The sequence below is a fragment of the Haemaphysalis longicornis genome, unplaced genomic scaffold (assembly GCF_048455015.1).
Source record: "Haemaphysalis longicornis isolate Haplotype H1 unplaced genomic scaffold, Haemaphysalis longicornis Haplotype H1 scaffold_5, whole genome shotgun sequence".
Taxonomy (NCBI): Eukaryota; Metazoa; Arthropoda; class Arachnida; order Ixodida; family Ixodidae; genus Haemaphysalis; species Haemaphysalis longicornis.
This window is the reverse complement of record NW_027526385.1, coordinates 136,108,405-136,128,676: the sequence shown is the minus strand read 5'-3', so window position 1 is coordinate 136,128,676 and position 20,272 is coordinate 136,108,405. Positions and strand designations below refer to the sequence as shown.

At 50.1% G+C, this 20,272-nt stretch overlaps 1 protein-coding gene across 1 annotated transcript in view; it reads right to left on the bottom strand.

The window, feature by feature from the left end:
* Fng (Fringe glycosyltransferase) overlaps positions 1-20,272 on the bottom strand; it is a 133,437-nt gene that overhangs the window by 9,121 nt on the left and 104,044 nt on the right. The window contains exon 9 of the mRNA XM_077671117.1: positions 11,071-11,153. Within this exon, the coding sequence (XP_077527243.1) occupies positions 11,071-11,153 (83 nt within the window). The remainder of the gene's footprint in view (positions 1-11,070; positions 11,154-20,272) is intronic.

The window sequence follows — 20,272 nt, the reverse complement described above, 5'->3', positions numbered from 1 at the left end:
TATTTTTCCTAAGAAACAGCTCCGGCGCGTGTGTCTGCCCGTCGGCCGACTCGGGAGACGCGGCTCTCGAGAGGGACCATCGGCGAATCTTGTGTTACACGCACGCACTGGCGTCTCCGACCCCCCGTTGCGCGCCTACGCGGGCCGCTGTGTACTTCCGACGACCTTCCCTTTTCCCCTGTTTACTTTAGTGCGTTTTGTCTAACTACTTGCTCTACGCCCGTAATTCTCCAAGCGCGCGTTTTCGAGTCGGAACCTTGTGTCTGTGTTTTTGGTCCTTTTCACTTTGGCGGGGACATGTCTGATTGGAGCTAAGAAGCGTCCTCCTGATTGGCTGCGGGTGGGCCTTAGCCTTTTCCCACCCGGTCCGCACACGCTAGGATGCGCTTTTTCCCCCAATGCGTCCCCCCAAAGCAAATATAACGAGGCCCCTCTGGCGATTGAAGAGAGAGCAACACCAGGAGAGCCGGACTCTGCCGCTCGTCGTCGTGCCCTCCCGCCGGGAGCCATTCGCCCGCCAACTATGTCTCGCTAAGTACTCTGAATCTATTGACTGTCTCTTTCATCTATGTAATAAGTGTAATTGTCTCAAGTTTGTAAGTGCTAATTTCATCAATGTCATCTGTAAAGTAAACAAGTTAACCTTAAAACTTCTTCGACGTCTCGACTTTTTCCTTCCGATCTTCATGCTACAGTAGCGGCAGTATGTGACCAAAAATACTACGTTACAAAAGTGGTGATAGGTGCGGGGTAGCGAAGACCCCCTCTGCCATCATGGGCTCCCCCTTCTCATCGCTCGGCTTCCTGCTGCTCATCTTCGAGTTCTCCTTCTTCTTGACCGGGCAAGAATCTTCAGTTTTCTCGCCATCCGTCCGGTCACCGTCATGGGCGGCAAAGGCAAGCGAAGACATCGTCAAGAGTGAGAATGACTTTCCGACTTCGCGGCCGTCACCGCGCTATCAGCGCGGGGCAAGCCGGGCCCGTCGTGCTCGGCACCCGCTCCTTCGAAGAGCCCCCGGACCAGACGCGGACCGAACGCCGCTGCGCCGGCCACTCTCCATCGCGGCGGCGAGCTTCCCGCGCACGCAGTAAGGTGAGAGATTTTTGCCTCTCGGCGCACCGCATGGCTGTAGGCCTGTAGGCTTTTCTTCTCCGTGCGTCCGGGGCGCCCACTGACTGGTTGTCTTTGGTTCATTTGCTTTGCCAGCACCAGCCTGCTTATGTAACTAGCCGCTGTAGATGCTGAGGCAACAATTTATGAGCGTGCAGCCGTTTTTTCGTGGGGTATGTGGGCTCTTCGCGCGGGAGTTGGACAGCTTTGTAGTCAGAATCTTAACGGCACAGGCGTTCGGCTCTCCCGGCAAAGGAGCCCCGAAGAAGAAGCCCCCACGCGCCTATGAAAAGGCTGATTTTTTCGCAGATCTCGCTATATTAGAGACTGCTGATATCCGTTTCCTCGGCTCCTTTCCACCGAAGTTAGGTTTTGTCTTGAATCAAATACGGCAGCCACTTCGGGGTTGGGGGTCTGAGGGAAACGAGGAGTTCAGAAGAGATGTTTACGCTGCACGCCGCTGCTCGAAGTACAAAGACACCAGCAGGGGTGCCCGGGATGCCGCGGACGGGGAGAGCTCGCGGGCGGGCAGTTTTGCGAATGCATCGGGTTGGCGGAAGTTTCTCACCGCTGCTGAGATGTGACAATCTTTTCTTCATTTGTAAGCATGAACACTAACTTTAATGTAGCTTTAACGTCTTCTTTGTTATTTTATCATGTTCTACCTATATCGTTACCGCTCCTGTTCATGAAAAAGTGTGTATCAATGTTCTTTTTTTGTTTGTTTTATTGTTTGTATCGGATCATTGAGCGGTTAGGAGCGTTTGAACTGTTCTGAAGGGCTTCGTCAGGCGTCAATGTTTATTTTGTATCATACTTCATGTGCGCGACCGCCAAGTTGTGCAGTTTGTAGCTTTTATGTTTGGATGGTTGGCAGTTTTCCTGGTAACTCGTTTTTAGTTGTTTTTCGTTTTGGTTTCTAGTAGTTTCCCTGTCACTCCTTTTTATAAGAGCTTTTTAGCATTGTCTAGAGTGTTAGTACGATCGTCTGGATCTCCCTTGGGTGCATTTTGTCACAGTTGACGAGTTGAGCTGGTATAGAACAAGTAAGGTTCTATATAGAAATGTTGTGTCGAGTGAAGTGCACAACTGGAGCGCGTAGATTTCCACTTATGCGTGAGTTCAATACAGTGAGCCCTTGTGTATAATTTTTTCTGTTTTATAGTGCCTTCTCATGAAACGTTTGTAATTCTATTCTTTAAGGCACTGAGTATTTTCTTGAGTGACGATGGCCGAGAATGCGCCTGTTTTTATTTTTATTTGCTGGTTACGTGAAGTTGGCTAGATAGCTTCAGTGTTATGTTTATGCGACCTGTTGTCCAAGGACACATTTTGTTTCGCGTCGAGCTCCCCAGAACTGAGTATGCGGACCGGCTAGCGGAGCTGGTTTTTCGATCTTTTTTAGTGTATGAGTTTTGGAATGCGCATGTTATTTTGATGTTATTCATGCTGTCCTTGTTATTTTCTTGTTGTGTCGTGTAAAAGAAGTGTTTCGCCTGTGTTTGACAAGAGACTATGCGTGCGTGAACTGAAAACGGAACTACATTAAGTGACCGTGTGCGGTGACTGATTCAGCCGAGATACTTTGTCGACTACTGTGTGTTGATGTTTGTTTTCTCGAGTCCGCACGCCATGTCATTTAGTTGTCACTGTCAGCTTATGTCATTCTTGTTATATAATTTTAAACTTTGTACAAGAGTGAGGGCACTCTTTTTCCGTCGGGGAAGGTGTCGCGAAGCGGAGATCTCTTGATGTTTTCTGGTTGTTTTTTAAGTTCTGCCCACAGCCAGGGCTCTTCCTCCAAAATGTTGTGTGCGAAAGCGCTTCGGACGCGGCTGGGCGGTGGCCCCCTATTTTTCCTAAGAAACAGCTCCGGCGCGTGTGTCTGCCCGTCGGCCGACTCGGGAGACGCGGCTCTCGAGAGGGACCATCGGCGAATCTTGTGTTACACGCACGCACTGGCGTCTCCGACCCCCCGTTGCGCGCCTACGCGGGCCGCTGTGTACTTCCGACGACCTTCCCTTTTCCCCTGTTTACTTTAGTGCGTTTTGTCTAACTACTTGCTCTACGCCCGTAATTCTCCAAGCGCGCGTTTTCGAGTCGGAACCTTGTGTCTGTGTTTTTGGTCCTTTTCACTTTGGCGGGGACATGTCTGATTGGAGCTAAGAAGCGTCCTCCTGATTGGCTGCGGGTGGGCCTTAGCCTTTTCCCACCCGGTCCGCACACGCTAGGATGCGCTTTTTCCCCCAATGCGTCCCCCCAAAGCAAATATAACGAGGCCCCTCTGGCGATTGAAGAGAGAGCAACACCAGGAGAGCCGGACTCTGCCGCTCGTCGTCGTGCCCTCCCGCCGGGAGCCATTCGCCCGCCAACTATGTCTCGCTAAGTACTCTGAATCTATTGACTGTCTCTTTCATCTATGTAATAAGTGTAATTGTCTCAAGTTTGTAAGTGCTAATTTCATCAATGTCATCTGTAAAGTAAACAAGTTAACCTTAAAACTTCTTCGACGTCTCGACTTTTTCCTTCCGATCTTCATGCTACAGTAGCGGCAGTATGTGACCAAAAATACTACGTTACAATACGAACAAATTTTTACGGTCCCTTGGAGTTCATTTTAACGGGAGTCTACTGTATATACAAAAAGAAGAAATTTAAGATTCTAATCATGTTCTTGGATGTCATACAGAACCCAAAGTTTCGCTGGTGCAGAAACCGAACTGTACTCCTTTGACAACTGTTATATTAGCTCTTCGTCAGCGACTTTTAGGGGCGAAGCTCATCTTGCTCGGGCCATGTACCGGCCGTACACGGCACATTGTACACAGCACATTGATGATGATTGTGGCAGGATACCCCTAGGGATTGGCCAACCAAAGATTGCCCGAAGAGGTCATAACGTTCAACGCGTGCGTTGCTACCCAACAAGGAGGAGAGGAAGAAGAAGAGGTTGTCTCGTGCCCTGTCCCGTCCCTCGTTGCTGCCATACACGGCGGAATGATGATGATTGTGGCAGGATCCCCCCAGGGATTGGCCATCCAAAGATTGGCTGAAGAGGTCTTAACGTTCAACGCGTTCGTTGCTACCCAACAAGGAGGAGAGGAAGAAGAACAGGTTGTTGTTCGTCGCCTGCGAGCTGGAGACACGTACCGGGGGTACGCGACACAAGACGCTATGCAGAAGGCGACGGCCAAGGTGGCTGAAATGTCACACACCGAATTCGCCAACTTACCCATGGAGATTCTCATCGTCCCAAACAAGCCCTACATAATCACCACAAACATCGACGTCGTCGACGGGCTTGTCAACGGAGCGGTGGAAAGCTTGACGTGTGGAGTCTTTCTATGATGTGCGGGCGAATGTTTCACGGTTTTACCGATAAGCATTTTAGCTTCGCCCCTCTCATCATCATTCACTTCGTGGAGATGGTGGGATTTTTTTTTTTTAAATCTTGCTCAACTTGTTCCTCCCAGGAGTCAAATCAAAGTGGGCACAAATTGGTAGCACCGACTAAAGAAGGCCGCAAGAAAGAGAAACATTTCTTCCCGCTTGTTCTTCAAGGCGTTCAGCACGCAACAAAAGCCGCAGTACAAACACTCTTCGTCACTTCAGCCTTCGCCGCTGGGAACTTGATAGCCTTGCCGCTTCACTTGTTCCCTTTCCTTGTGAGATGCTTCTGGTGTTACGAGGCGAGCTGACCGTTTCTTTGTCTTCTGCGCCGGTGAAGAGGCAAGAAAGCCCGCCGGGCCAACGCAGCCCCGCGAGAGAAAATCTCGAGTGGGTGACGAGGGGCCGTGGTCGGTAGGCTTTTCCGTGCATTCACCACTATACGCTGACAGGCCGCACTCACGCTTGTCAAGGGGACGTCCCATTGTCTTCAACGCCAGGCCGTCGGCCACAGGACTCCTTCTTCCTTTGTTCACCCAAAGCGGTAGCCTCAATTTGTCGTTAAACAATGGCACAGTATCCACATCAACGGCCTGTTAACACAGCCGCATACGCGCTTGACAAGACTCGACGTTTCCTATTCGACGCCAAGCATACGGTCGATGCGCCGAAAAGAAGAACTCTCGAAACCAGTTTTATCCGCGCAGGGAACCTCGACAGGGATGTTCACGAGGCTTGAGACAATTGGCTGTCTCTTGTACGTGGCGCACGAACGTTGCGCGCTGAGGTCCCTTCACACCCGACGGGGGTGCACTAGAACGCAAGGCAAGCATTGTCGGAGTCCCAGACGTCAAGAAGGGCCCACTTCTAGCTCTGGGAATAGAAGCATCCAAAATACGCTTCACGCCACAAAGTATTTTACTGTGGAGCTCGCTACAGACCATACCGGAAAAAATTAACACTTTTACAGCATACTTCGCAAGACAGTAACGGCCTCGACATGGATCTTACACCTTTGTATCCTGCACATTCTCTTTTGCCATGGCACACATGTATTTTTCCCCCGTCTCTGTTGTGTGCGCCACTGTTGAACTGCGCTCAAGAGCTTAGAGGACATGATTTCGACGCTAATTCCTGCTTTGTCTGCAGGCTCAGCACTTGATTCGTGCTCGTAAGCAAAACGCTTAGGAGCATCATCCCATACGGGTATTATGCGATTAGCCTCCAGCCGAAGGAGAAATTAACGCCTACTGTGGATATCCTGTATTGTAAATTTTTCTCCTCGAGTGTACGTATACTTCCCACAATATTTCGTAGCGTTAGCAGCAAACCGACCCGAAGACAGCCCCCTCGCAGTGAGCCAAATACAAATTTGACAGTCCAAGGACCACTCCCAGAATAAAGGGGCTCTTCGCCAGAAAGCAGATTAGGCGTTCGCTTTTACGGCAAATGCAGTTGAGTTGGTGTGGGCTCTACAAACACGCGCGAATTAACCTCGTGCAATCGCCACCCGCAAGGTAAGGAAGCGCCTCCTGCGGACAAGCTACCGTCCAGCGCTCTAAGCCGCAAACGACAGAACCCTAACCCCTTTGGTAGAGAAAATACACATTTAAAGAATATGGCCGCACTATCATTGTGTTACACGTTATACTCGGGTACAAAACAAAAAACGGCAACGGAAGTTGTCGCTGTGCCTCATCGCCGAAGCGGGATGTTACTCCGCGCGGCGCAAGTAGTGCTTTTCTGGGAATATTTTAAACATGGCACCAGCCGTTTTCGTAATTTCTTGGACTTCATATGCTTTTAAACAACTGCAGCTACGACAAACAAACTACGTGAGAAAGAGCAGACGATATGACGCATTCATAGCAATGTCCTTTGCAAACGCGCGCGCCCATTGACATCCGGGTCCGTCGCTTAGGCGGAGTGATACGATACATGAGCTATCGCCGTTCTTAACTTGTTCCCGAGCATAGGATACGATACGATAGGATATGCTACAGCCTTAAAGAAAAGCGGATAACCGGTCCCGGTACCGTACCCGGTAGCCAACCAGCGCACTGAGCTTGCGCAGAAGGGGCGAAACCCGTTTTGCGCATGCGCAAGTGCGCCGACCGTGCACTGGACACTGGACCGGGACGGGTTCACCGTTCTGCTATGACTATATATTATGTTACACGTTAAAGGTACATGTAAAGTCCCTGTTTCGGCTTTTGCCGCTGAAGGGACAGAGTATCCAGCGGACGAAATTTGAGCTTCCCAAGCAACCACGGACGTCCGTGGGACGTCCGAAAAACAGCCGAACATCCAATGTCAAATTAGGACAGCCATGTCTGGATGTCCACTGAACGTCCCTGTTCGAATGTACAAATGCGGACGTACTATGGGCATCCAGCAATGGATGTACAGCGGATATACATTTTGCGCATGTCCAAAGGACATCCGCCCATGGAAGTACAAAGTTGCCAGGAAGCATCAAATAATAGCGTACATTGAAGAAAATAGCTCAAACGGAAACACTATCCAGCTTTTCAACTGTTTTTGTACATCAAGACCCTTACTTGTGTATTGTAAGTTGCATCTGTGTGTTACCTACCAAAATTGAGCCAATTTTTTAAACTTTGTTGAAGCGCCCCGCCGACTCTAACGATGATCTCTTTAGGGTAGGGTATATAAGAAATGAAAACCGCTACATAATGTGTGAAGCAAGTGTACCTTGTTCATGTACAAGCAAGTACCTTGTACAACAAGTACAAGTACCTTGTTCAAGCAAGTGTTGCTTGAACACTTGCTTGAACAAGTACCTTGTTCAAGCAAGTGTACCTTGTTCATCTGTCCGGTAGTGTAGTGTGTTGGTGTTGTGCGTGTAGTATCTATTGTCGGAACATATGCTTTTCGTTAATACAACATTTGTGATTCTGTAAATTTTTACTGAACGTCCGAAATACATCCGATTCCGGACGTCAGAATGGACGTGCAGAAGTGTTAAATCCGGACGTCCCACGGCCGTACATGGCATGTCCGTCGGCTCTGAAACGGACGTCCAGCAGACGTCCGCTAGAGCCGGAATGAACGGCTGACGGACGTCTGGTGGTTGCTTGGGTTGGGTGACATGGACGAACATTTCTTTCCTCCAGAGTCGGCGTACATACAATACTATGATAAAAAAAAGAAACTATGAGAAATAACGGGCAGCGGGATTAACATTGTCTTGCCAGACATGCATCGGCCCAGCATCAAGACGGTACGCATCAAGACAGCCCAGCACGTGCACGGTACGCATGAGCGGTTCACAGCCGGAACCACCACCACCGCCTGCAGCCGGGCCCTCCTCTCTACCACCGAGCCGGGCCGCTCACAGCGGGGGGCATTTTCGCGCCTCCGTCGGGAGTGCGCGCGTACAACACAATCACATCGCAGCGCACACACAGCTGCACGCACAATCGGAATTGCACGTCCATAAGATGTTGCCGCCCGCTCCTTCCGAGTCCCTCGCCGCCTCCTCTCATTTACCTTCGGAGGCCACCAAAAGAAGAGAAGAAAGGAGCGAATTCGGCGCGCCAGTTACGCCCATAACTCAAGCTAGGCTTAGCGCGCGCTCGTCGGGAACTTGTATGCGGGACAGCACTTCGGCGGCCGCGGGGGGAGTTCGAGCATGCGAGTAACAAGGCTGTCTTTGTTGGCGTCGCGATACGTGTCGGCGTGGTGGGCCGGGATGAGGCAGCGCGGAGAGCGCATGAAGTGGCATTAGGACGTCACAATGAGCTCCGCCCTTACAAAAATGCTTTTTTACATTCTGTAGACGTTCTGTTGACATCCTACCAACTTTATTGCTATCCTACATACTCTTACATTCTATTGACAGTCGTCTGTAAAAAGTCTACTGAATGTATGTTGACACCCGTCTGTTGACTGTTGTATGTAGAAAGTCTACTTAATTCACGTTGACATTTGTCTGTTGACGGTTGTATATAGAAAGTCTACCTCATTTTTGTTGACATTTGTCTGTTGACGAGCTTCTGTAGGATGACCACTAAAACACGCTTTGTCTCAAGTTGAATTTAACGCAAACATCTTTTTCCTTCGTCCTGGAGTCCGATTTCAATTAATTCATATTGGTTTTTGCTAAATACCAGGACAGGTTCACAATATTTGGGGACAAACTATTTACTTGACTTTAACCAAATTACGTTACTTTGTTTGAATCAGGTTTTAAACACGCACACACACACACACACACACACACATAAACACACGCGCGCCCGAGCGCCTGCACGCACGCACGCACGCACACAGACACACTTACTCTCTCTCTCTCTCTCTCTCTCTCTCTCACACACACACACACACACACACACACACACGTATCTTTCTCTCTCCCTCTCTCTCTGCATGTATCTTCACACTTGTGCAGCCCGAGAAAAAAAAAGTAGCAAAAGGGAGCAACTTTCACTGTTCGTATACCTCGAGCCGCGCAGTTTCTCCCTCGGAACAACCAGTTCGTCCCTCAGCCGCACGGGTTGGTACTTCACGACCCGCTCGCTTTCACTCTTCACGGTGATCAACATGACTATTCAGCGGTTCCGAACAAGCGCCAGCCAGCGGCATCAACCACGCGCAACCGCTCGTCACTGTGTTTTTTGATTTGCGCAAGCTAAGTGCCATGCATGGTTGAAAGGAACGAATTATGCCAGTAAATATTTCGCGACAGACTACTGGACGTGTCTCCAACAACGGCGATAATCTAAAATCGCCTGCTATGCCCACCTAATACGGCCGGCGCAGATGTTTTGGTCGCTCTCGGCCAACCGCCAGCGGCGCCCCTCCCTCTTTGCGTACCTCCGGGAGAAACGCGTCAATCACCGGAGGCAGCCGAAACGCGGCGCGCAACCCATTCCAGATTTCCGTTTTGTTTAGTTACAGCTTGCAACAATAAAGTAAACATGAAGATATGTGCAATTGCTTACGTTCCAGTGTTTCGCGGTATTATATTTTGGAAATAATAACGCGTAGTTTTGTAAACATGCAATGAGAGGCGCGCCTCACCGCGGCATCGGCATCCCGCGGCTGGCGGGTATATATACATGAAGTGCATTACTAGCATTTGTGCGGTGTCGGTGTCCTGCTTGCAAGCGCTTGTGGTTTTTCGGATGTAGTACGTTTGTGAGGGGGTTGTGTTGTGTTTCAGAAAGTGCGCGTGTGGATGTGTGGCTCCGCAAAATGTGAACCCTCGCAGACGAGGTTCCCGAGGCCTATAATCTGTTTCTGCTTTCTTTTTTTTTCATTTTTGCTCCCACTAAACGATCTTTTAAAGGCCAATAATGACGACGTTCTATTAAGCTGTATTGACACCACGGTCTAGGAATGGCCGGCTTTTCTCACTGCATCACGTTTCGAATATCCTGTCAGAAACGCTTCGGTTAGCAACAGCGATTGAGTATAAAGTCTACAAAAAACTTTCTGTAGAAAGTCTACAGAAACGTTTCAGTTCAAACACGGTGGCCAATGGTTGACAAAAAGTTGGTAGGCTGTTGCTAGGAAGTCTATAGACAGTAAGTAGACAGTCTACTCAATGTTGGTAGCTTTTGTCGACTTTTGTCAACAAACATTGAACTCAATGTTGGTAAAAATTTTTATAAGGGCGCGTTTTTCCTCACTACGCCGATTGCGCCCTAAAGCCTAATCGCCATGGGGCATTGATGTCAGCCAGCTAATGCCACATCAGTGCCGAGAGAGAGAGAGAGAGAGAGAGAGAGAGAGAGAGAGAGAGAGAGAGAGAGAGAGAGAGAGAGAGAGAAAGCCAGAAGTCAAGAACGCTAAAGAAAGTACAGGAAAAGTGCTTTGTTTCTTTTACAAAGATATTAACTTTTGGAGTGTTACTGGCGAAAGTGAAGACAAGCACACGCGCCCGGTGGGGACCGAACCGGATACGTAACCTGCAGGTTACGTATCCGATGTGCAGGGGGACTCACCGTATCACATTCCTATGGGATTTTCATGACCCACGGGCTTTTTTAAAAAACCAACACGAATAGTTTTCCAAATCCATGAAGAAGCTCCAAACGGCCTTGTTTGCTTATTTTGAAGAAAAAAAAATGTCACATCTTTACTGAAATAAAGAAATGGAACTCCGGCTTGCTAGACGGCTAACGCTATCTAGTGATATCTAGATAAACCAAACTGTGGCTCATGTTTATTTTATTTCGTTAAAGAAATGATATATTTCTAAAAGAAGCAAGCTATGCCGTTAGGAACGTTTTCGCGTACCTGTAAAAAATTGTATCGCTGCCCGATGGTTTTTTGGGCCATGGGTCAAGAAATAATAGGTCCCATATGAATGTGGTCAGGTGAGTCCCCTTTAACAACACTGCTACTCGAGCGAGTTACGTATCCGCCGCCTCCTGGGGCATTTTATGAAACTTTAGCCTACGCTTGGGGGCCTTAGTTACCCAGCACTCCTCTGACACCGCTTTTATATTGGGGGAAAAAAGTTTACGCGTTCTGTCGTGTACCATGCGGGCAGTAGGCCAAACAGGATAAAAGGAAAGCAAAGACCGTGAACAATGACTCACCTCGTGGGATCCACTCTGACCGGGAAGCCGTCAATATTGAGCACGTTCTGCTCCTTGCCGAACTTCGAGTAGCTGAAGGTCACCTGCGCGTTATGAGCAGAAAGTGGGGGGAAAAGGCAGAGTTGAGAAAACATGATCTTAGTTACACAGCCAACACGCAAAGATATTTTCAGCATCTCGGCGTTTGCACACACGCTCCCCCCCCCCCCTTGGATCAAGTGCAAATCTTATTAGACGATTGTTCCAACAATTCTAGCAAAAACGTGCGCGCAATGTGACTTCTGAAAACGATTTCTGACGAGTAGGTGGGCAGAACAAATGCACCCTCTTCCACATCGCCAAAAACCACTTGTGTTTTAGACGACGTGGAAAAGTGTCGGCGATTATCCATATCCGCGCCAGTATCATCGTCGATCATGAACCGTGCCTTTAAAGGGTGATTCGCAGAACGTGCACCTACGTTGGGTGAAGCTCGCAATACAAAGTTACCAGCGGGGAAGCAGCCCTTGTCGTGTATTTCTATCTGTCTTTGTTTTCTTTTTTTTTTTTGCGCTGTTTTGCCGAGAATATGTACCAACACGCCCATGTTTTCAACGTTAAACTATTACAAGGAATCCCAATTGCCATAATAACGCAATTACCACGACTAGAGTTATAATTTATTCAATTTGAAGCCTGAGTCCGCTTAAGCTAGCTCGAAGGCGATACAATGTATACACTTCACTCTGTACGCAGCCAAACACTGATCGTGACCGAGACGCCTGAGTCGGAAAACAATCGACTCCGCTTCTATTCGGGCGTGCGTGGGACCGAATCCTATACGGAAGAAAAGACAATGGACGGTAAAGGGACACCCGAAGGCCAGTTTAAATGGCACCTCCTTCAACCTGAAAGCGACCGCTCAACATACATGCTTATTAGAGGCCGAGGTACTTGACCTAGAACGCGGAGTAACGCTCGCGTGTGGCGCGCTAAACTGCTGTAAGTGCTTCAGCACTTACAGCAGAAAGTCAACGTTGCTGACGCGTTTCTAGGCCTTAGCGCTGAAGTTGTACCGCCACATTTTTTTCTAGTCTGAGAAGAAAACAAAAAGGACTCCGGCAGTAATGCGATAGCCTTATCACGCCAACGAAAAGGATTCCCTTCCCGTGGTTACATGCCACACAACATAGTTACGGTTGCGACCTGTTAGCTTCTACGAAAGGCGTCAACGATAGCCACCTTTTCTGCTGGGCTAGTTGGAAAGACATTCTTGGATGAAACCAGCGCCAACTTAAAGACGAAGGAATTTCAACCCAAGGACAGCCGCTGGTCTAACAACTAAAGTTTAATATCAAGAACGGTGAATATAAACGCTCAACACAAACATTAAAAAGCAATAAAAAGGCACTGCGCATGAGCGAAACAAGTTTACAAAGGTCGCGGTGATAACGCAACTAGATATACACCGGCTACATACAGTCAAAGCCCGCGCAGATATGCAATCTCTTTGGGATGGAGACACACGCTTGCTTGGCTGACACACTTGTCTCCTCGGTCTGCTATGTGGAATGTCTCCATAATTTCGCGGGGTGTCTGTCCACGGTGCCTTGATAAAATGTCAGTGACAGGAAAATTAGGTTTGCATTCGCTGCACTTGGCACAATGCGAAGAAAGATGGGATGATGGAGGGCCGCTTAATGACGATTCACGTTGATACAATGGCCTTTTCTGTCTTCCGAAGGCGTTGTACTCGTTCCGATTGCGGAAAGCTCGAAACCACGTCGTAGTTGCCTGCTCGCTGTAAAGCGGAAAAAACGGTAGCCCGACGCCTCCACCGGGCTCGGAGATACCGGACCTGGCCACTTGTCGCCGCACGGTAGCCAGCAGTCTCCGAGGCAGGCAAGTGGCAGCGAGCCGTCAAACCAGCTGTGCCCACGGCAGTGGCGGCCGCACTTTCGGGCTTCCCAGCCGCGCAAGCTCTCTCCCGGCGACGTGAAACAAAAAAAGAGGAAATCAGCGCACCTCCCCTCCTTTCATAGAAGTTTAACCTGGAGGGGGAGAACGAGATTGGCTGCCGCATCTTCCAAGCACGTGTCCGCCAGGTAGGAGGCAGCAGGCAGGGATGCGTGTTTATGCATGCCATGACCCCGGCGGGAAACTCTCCGCGAACGAGCCGTCACCTCTGAGGCAGTTAAACCCCGGACCTCGGAGCTGCTGCGTCATCATCCACGTAAGGCACGTGACGCGACCACGCGCCTCCCATTGGCCAGGACCTTGTGACGTCACAGCATGTTGCCAGTGGGGTTCGGCTAGAGAGGTCGGTGAAAAATGGCGAGTGGTGAAGCCTGCTTGTGCCTGGGAGGTGAAGGCACGGGAATGCCTGACACGGGGGGAAGGGTGTCTTTTTCTTAACGGCCGCGGGCTCGGTTAGGTCGGACTGCAGGGGTAGCATGCAGATCGGCGGAGGCAGTAAAGGGCTCGGGTCACAAAGTTGCGATGCGCTTGAACGACGGACGGAAGATAAGAAAAAGCAGCTCCCGGAGACAGCCGGAGAGGAACGGTGGCCAATGACACCACGTGCCGGGCATGCCCGAAAGAAAAACAGTGCGAGAGGGGGAAGTTACGCCAGCGGAAGCATTTCGAACGTTCACAAAAAAATGTAACATGTAACCCTGTTCGCTCCATGAAAAGCCATAACATTGTAACCAACATACAAAACAGCGCAAAAAACGAGGACTAAGAGTGAAGGGCACAGACAAGCGCTGTTTTGTATGGTCAGAATAAACCAACTGGTCCCATCTCGAGACGCTAATTGTAACGAAGTTCTCATAGCGTGTGGTGTTGTATGGCATATATGCAAACTAAGGCCATCGTGCGCCAAAGACAAGACTGCGTTCCTAACGTCCTCGCTTCAGTTTGCAATGGAACGACTGGCATCGACTTCAACCCGTTCGGGGATGAAGGCTCGAGAAATGAAGAGGGCTGAATCACTTTTGTAACGTGGCAGGGGTGGCTCTTGAGATGGACACTGGCCCCCTGACAATGGCCTCTTGAAATGGACATTGAAGCCATCTCCTCAAGCCTTTTTTGTGGCTGCTGGTGAAGTTCAACGCTTATAATGCACTACTATTTCGCTTTTTGAGTGGCAGCCTATATTAGATCGTTTGTACTTGGCCACCAAAGACAAAAACGGCCACTGTTCCTGCCGCTTTGTAAAGCTGAAGATAATCTTGCAAGCTAATCTTGTAACCTCTCCCTGCGTGCTATTTTTGTGTTGTTTTTCGAGATCTTGCTTGTGCAGTTTGTTGCGCGCAGTTTGTTGCGCAGTTTGTTCGTTCGACTGTAGTGCAGATGAGTGCATGCTACAGTATAAGAGTTGCTTGCACATATTTTCAATGTGCTGCACACCTGCCAACGTGGGGGCCTGCGGCTCCGTCAAACGGCTACTCATCAGCTTTTTCCGCAGGCCTCCAGCATCATGCCCCCTGTGATGGGAAATAAACGATTCTGTTCTATTCTATTCTAATGTCGTCGCACTGTTTTGCAATGTGTTTTTATGTTATCTAAGCCTTCAGAACATTATTTTCGTCTATTTCGTGGTTAATATCGAATATTTTTGTTTGCTCACAAAAGTTGCAGAGGTCAAGAGCTGCAGAAATGTACCTAATTTACCATGAGGACAAAAAAATGAAATGCATATGCAATGGCCGGAGAAAACTGTGGGCATGGTCTTACCTATAATAGGGTGGCTAGAATGGGAAGGTGTGATGACCGGCCAGGAAAAGCTGGCCCCCGTTACCGTGAATGCCGCGCGGCGGCGCTGCCGTCAGGGGCGCCGTCAGCTCGCGCGGCCGTTCTGGCCGTTTTCCGTGCTGCGCGTCTCTGCCACAACCCGGCGGGGACGCGTTACTGAGCTCTGGAAATTGTACCTAATACCGCAGTTCCTTAGACAAGGCAAGGCTTGTGTTGCGCTACCGCTAACATGGGGTTTGCGACACGGCTAAATACGTTGGAGTTTTAAGCTGCCAGAAAGCAAGCAGGCGTTTGAGAAATGCCACAAAGCCGCTGAGCGGGAGCTTATGTGGGATACAGTGCTTTTTGCAGGGTTTATGTGAAATATTGTTTTTTTTTTCTTCGAGGTGAGTGCTATATTATTGCTGGGATCACGTGGCATGTTTATTCTTGCCACTCTCATTTTTTGTTGGTGGTGGGGGTGGGCGTAATTACGTACGGAAATAGGTAACTTCGTTTACACCAGCCAAATCAACATGAAATTGTGGCATACGTTCTAATGCAACGTCTCGGAGTCATTTCATTCCCAACTTTACGTGATAAATTACTCAACAATCCCGTGGTGCATGGCGTCCTGGCCAGCATGCTTCCTACAATATCTTGAAGGGAAATGACGCCATCATCCATGCCAATTCTTCTGGAATTGCGTCGAAGAAAAATAACCTCAAGGACACATATATCTTACACGAGAAACTGGAGGAAGCCCTGTTTACGTGGTTCAAGGATATTAGAGCCAAGAACGGTCCGCTCAGCGGGGAGGTGGTACAGCAGAAAGCGCTGTGTTTCGCGTGACTGCTGGGGTGCGACGACTTCAAGGCAAGCCCCAGCTGGCTTATTATTTTCACCGTGCACTTTTAGTGCATCGCTTAATTATCGTCATGCGTACGCCGTAGCCGCCACAATTACAATCTCATGGTAGCTGCTGGGATGCGACTCCCTTTAGACACGGAATTTATGAAATCAACTGCTTGTGAAATGACAGTCCCGATTTTAAGAAGTTCCCGATTTAACGAAATACGCGGTTTTCGGTGGCTGCGTTAGATCGGGTTTTCAATGTATGACATGCTAGAACTATTCATGTCACGTCAAAGCGCTTTGCGCAAACAGCCCAATTGTCCTGAAGCGTCTTGTCGGCCTTCGGAATAGCACGCGACCACTTCAAAATCAGGTCTTGACAAGCGGGTGCACGAAAGAGGGACACTTTTTCGGAACAAGGTTTGTATCCTAAATTGCACCCTAGAACGAAGCACCATCTCTGAGTTTTTTCTTTGAAGTAGAAGGCATATTCGCCACCGCACAGCAGTGCCGTCATACACGAAATATGAAATAATCTGCAGCAAAACACAGAGCGACTATTCCTACCCGCCGCGGTGGCTCAGTGGCTAAGGCGTTGCGCTACTGAGCACAAGGTCGCAAGTTCGATTCCTGGCCGCCGTGGCCGCTTTTCTGATGGAAGCGAAAAGCAAAAACGCCCGTGTGTACGAGATTTCGGCGCACGTTAAAGATCCCCAGGTGGTCAAAATTAATCCGGAGCCCTCCACTACGGCGCGCCTCATCGCCTCCGTTGCGTCGCGCCCAAGCGCTGATACAGAGGCTGGCCGCTGGACTGGCTTTCCCCCGCGGAAACGCTGACGGCGCCCCTGACAACAGCGCTCTGTTTTGCCCTAGCGGCAGGCACGCGCTGGGGGAACACCCGCTCTACGGGAAAGGCGCCGCGGTCATCACACCTTCCCATTCTAGCCACCCTACCTATAACCTGGTAAGACAATTTTTAGCAATCACTTCGGTCTACCGTCACGATGACGACTGTTACGGCTGCAGCTCTCCTCCCCACCATTTATCCGCTTGTTATGCATCCTCAAACTCCGCGTTCGTTTTGCAGCGGTAGCTACACTACGCGGGTCTTCCGGGTTGCGGTCGACGAGGCCTAAAACCCTCAAGCGTGCTTCACTGCGCACACACGCGCGGCACGGTGAAGCTCGCTCACAACGTCGGTGTACAGACTCGAAGTACATATAAACTGACGTGCGTAGCGGCGACAAAATTAGGAACACCTTGATGGTAGCGCACTTGCACACGGACACTAAGAAAAGAGACGACAAACCAGTTTGTCGTCTCTTTTCTTAGTGTTTGTGTGCAAGTGCGCTACCATCAAGATGTTCCAAATCCAATACCAACTAGCCCATTTGTCACTTCTTTGAGAGGATGAGGATTGATAGCGTGAGAGTACTCCGTACATAGAACCGAAACTGATGATACGATAGCGACAAAGCAGCCGGTGGCACAAAGAGGTTCATACGTCGACATCACGAGACCATCTCTCTCCCTAAAATTACAATTGGAACACAATACCAATCATTCAGTATAAGTAAAATCAAAACACGATAAGAAAGCGAAGTCAAATGAAGTCTCGGTGGCAACGTGAACGAATCATCCAACAGGTCAGGTTGTTGATTCGTAACGAATCATCCAACAGGCGACGTTGTTGAATCGCACTACGTCGCCGTGACCGGAAGCCAGTCTTGGGGACTAGAAGAACAGTGCTAACTTTCCTAAACAGCGATACTACTGGCAGTAGTGACGAAAGTTGACGCCACATTGCAAGTGACGTAGACCTTCAATATAGCTCGGCGTCGCACAGCGCTTAGCGAGGACCGGGGTGTCTCCGACCAAGCCAGGCCGTGAAATATAATGGTTAAAGACCTACGACCCTTCACGACCAGGCAACAACAACAACAAAAAAAATACAGGAAGAGAGTGGACGTTAAGAGAAGAAGCGCCAGACCATTAGGGCTTTAAGTTATAATTGACGCGATCAGCGAGAAATCAACGCGGCCAACCACTCCTCCATAAACTGGAAAGGGAGGAGGAAGAACGGACAGACGTTGCCACCGGAAGAGAGGACACATTCGAGGAGGGGAGGCTAATAACCAACCGCCTTTCGAGTCCGCTATCACCAGATCGCGATGCATCCCCTCTTTGTCGGCAGGTAAAGAGGCCCGCGGGCAAGCCGAGCCAAGCCCGGCCGAAGCCAGAGCCGCTAATGACCGCCGCTTTCAGTAGCTGCCGGAAAGAAGAAGTTAGCGCGCGGGAGAAGATTCAAGACGGACCAACGCCCCGCCGTGTGTGTGCGCTTGCCGACGTCGGCGCGATCATGGAGGGCCCCGGAGCGGTTTCCCACGCGCCCCGGTTGACTGTTGTAATAGCGGGCCCTTTCCGAGACCAGTGCGCTCTCCGGCCGGCCGGATAGCAAAGGTCGCCGCGACGGGCTGCTGCTGCTACCGGGGAGGAACCACTTCCTACCAGACCTGCCTTCTTGTTTCTATACGCGTGCTAGACGAAGCGAGAAGGGCTTGTCGCACGTGATGTGTTTAGGACTCGAGGAGAGAGAGAGAGAGAGAGAGAGAGAGAGAGAGAGAGAGAGAGAGAGAGAGAGAGAGAGAGAGAGACGGAACGGAACGGCCGGTAAGTTCAGCAGACGAGCAGCAAAACAAAAACCCGTCCTGCGCATTGCTGCAGTGCGCCTGCCTCGGGGGTTATTTAGTTTGATCCCATTAATGCCCACAGGTGGCGCTACTGTGAGGCTTTCAACAGCCCTCATTATGGCAGCCCTGGACGAGCTTGTATTACAGTCAAACCCGTTTATATCGCACACGGACACTTGTAATCTCTGGCGGCGCGTAACGAGTGGTGGTGTGAAAAAATTCCCCGCATTTCCCCGAGGGGAAGAATGTGAAAGTGCGAATGCACGAGTTGAATTTGCGCGGTTCGGTAATGTTCGCGAAAGAGAGATCACACACACACACACAACTACAAAGAAAGAAAGATGCATTTATTCACAGATACCTATTTGTGTTGTCGTTGTACTTGATTGCTAGAGCGGACCTCAGCTTTGAAATTTCGTGTCAGTACTCCTTTAAGCAGGTGCATTAGCCCTTCTCACGCCCGATTCTTGGCCAATCCCCCACGTGGGTATGTGCCATGTCAGCGGCCAGGCAGCGCGCGCCCATCTCCCCCCGTTGTCAAGGAAGACGAGGAGATTCCTGGCCAATCCCCCACGTGGGTATGTGTCATGTCAGCGGCCAGGCTGCGCGTTCGCACGAGCGCGGACATCGCCGGTGGACGCAGGTTCAGGGTCGCTTAAGAAGTGCATTCGCACTTAAAATGCAGAGACTGGAATGTGCCAGCAATCGATCCGCAACTGTATCAAATGATCTGAAGGACCCCAACGCAAGAATTCTCGTCCGAGATAGGCATACATACGACGGCCTTCACAGGTCAACTCAACGGACCGTCCACACGAAATGAGACAAACGCAACGTCTATAGGTTGCAGAAGGCGGCACGACCGCTGTTGCAGTGTTTGGACCACGGCAACAGGTTGTTGTAGTCTACGAGATACTTTCTTGAATAAAAAGTGCATTTCCAATGTGGAATTACCCTATCGAACCACCTTCCCCGGCCTCCTTCGAGTCCCACACGTCAGCTCCAACTTTGCAGTAGCGAATATTGGCAGCTAGCATAAGCACTTCGCACACGCGTATGCTCAAGACTGGACATCTCCGTTTCCCTCCGAAGTGTTTCGGAAATGGCGGCACAGTAGGCAAACGTTATTTGCCAGAAACGAAACGAACAAAGACGGGTACTGCACGCACAATTTACCGCCGAGCACGTGCGACATGCACTTTGCCGTCCTTTCCGCTCTTTTCGTTTATTCGTGTTGGCGGCGATCAACTTCTGAAACAACTTGCACAGTTCCTCGACCCGCCCCATCTTCCCCAACATCTGCGCATGCGCATTGCCTCAGATGAACGTTCGAGCGCGGCACGTCTCGAGCGGACGAGGCCCACTTGCAAGAGCGGCACCCGATAGGACCCTCCGCGACGTTGTCAAATTCGCGATCTCGTCCACAGAACAGCCTACTCCAGGCTCGTCTGCTTTCTCGACGAGAAAGGCACGAAACGGTCAGTTGTCGCCCTAGAATTAATGGAAACAGTCGTCGCGGCTGGCACCACGGCGTTGGGCGTAGAAAGGACGACTAAGGAGTACCTACCATACAGTGAAAATAAAGAAAAAAAATAAAACGCAAGCTGCCGACGAAAGAACTGCGTCGAAAAAGATATGCAACGGCGACGAACAGGAGCTCCCCCCCGGAGCGGTGAGTAGGAGCGACGAGAGTGCGTTGGCCCCCACCAAACTCGCCTTCTTATCTAAAGAGAGCGCCCGAGAAAGAACTGTCTGAGAGACAAACCCGGCTGTGACACAAAGAGAAGACAGATGCTCCCGGCGACAACGTCTGGAGGCGGAATAACGCACGACGCAGCTGCGCGGTGTCTCGGAAGAACGAGGGCAACTTATTGTTACACGACTCAGTTTCCGGACTTTGGACAGGTTGAACGCAGGTGGGCCCCGCGCACCTTGTCAGTTTG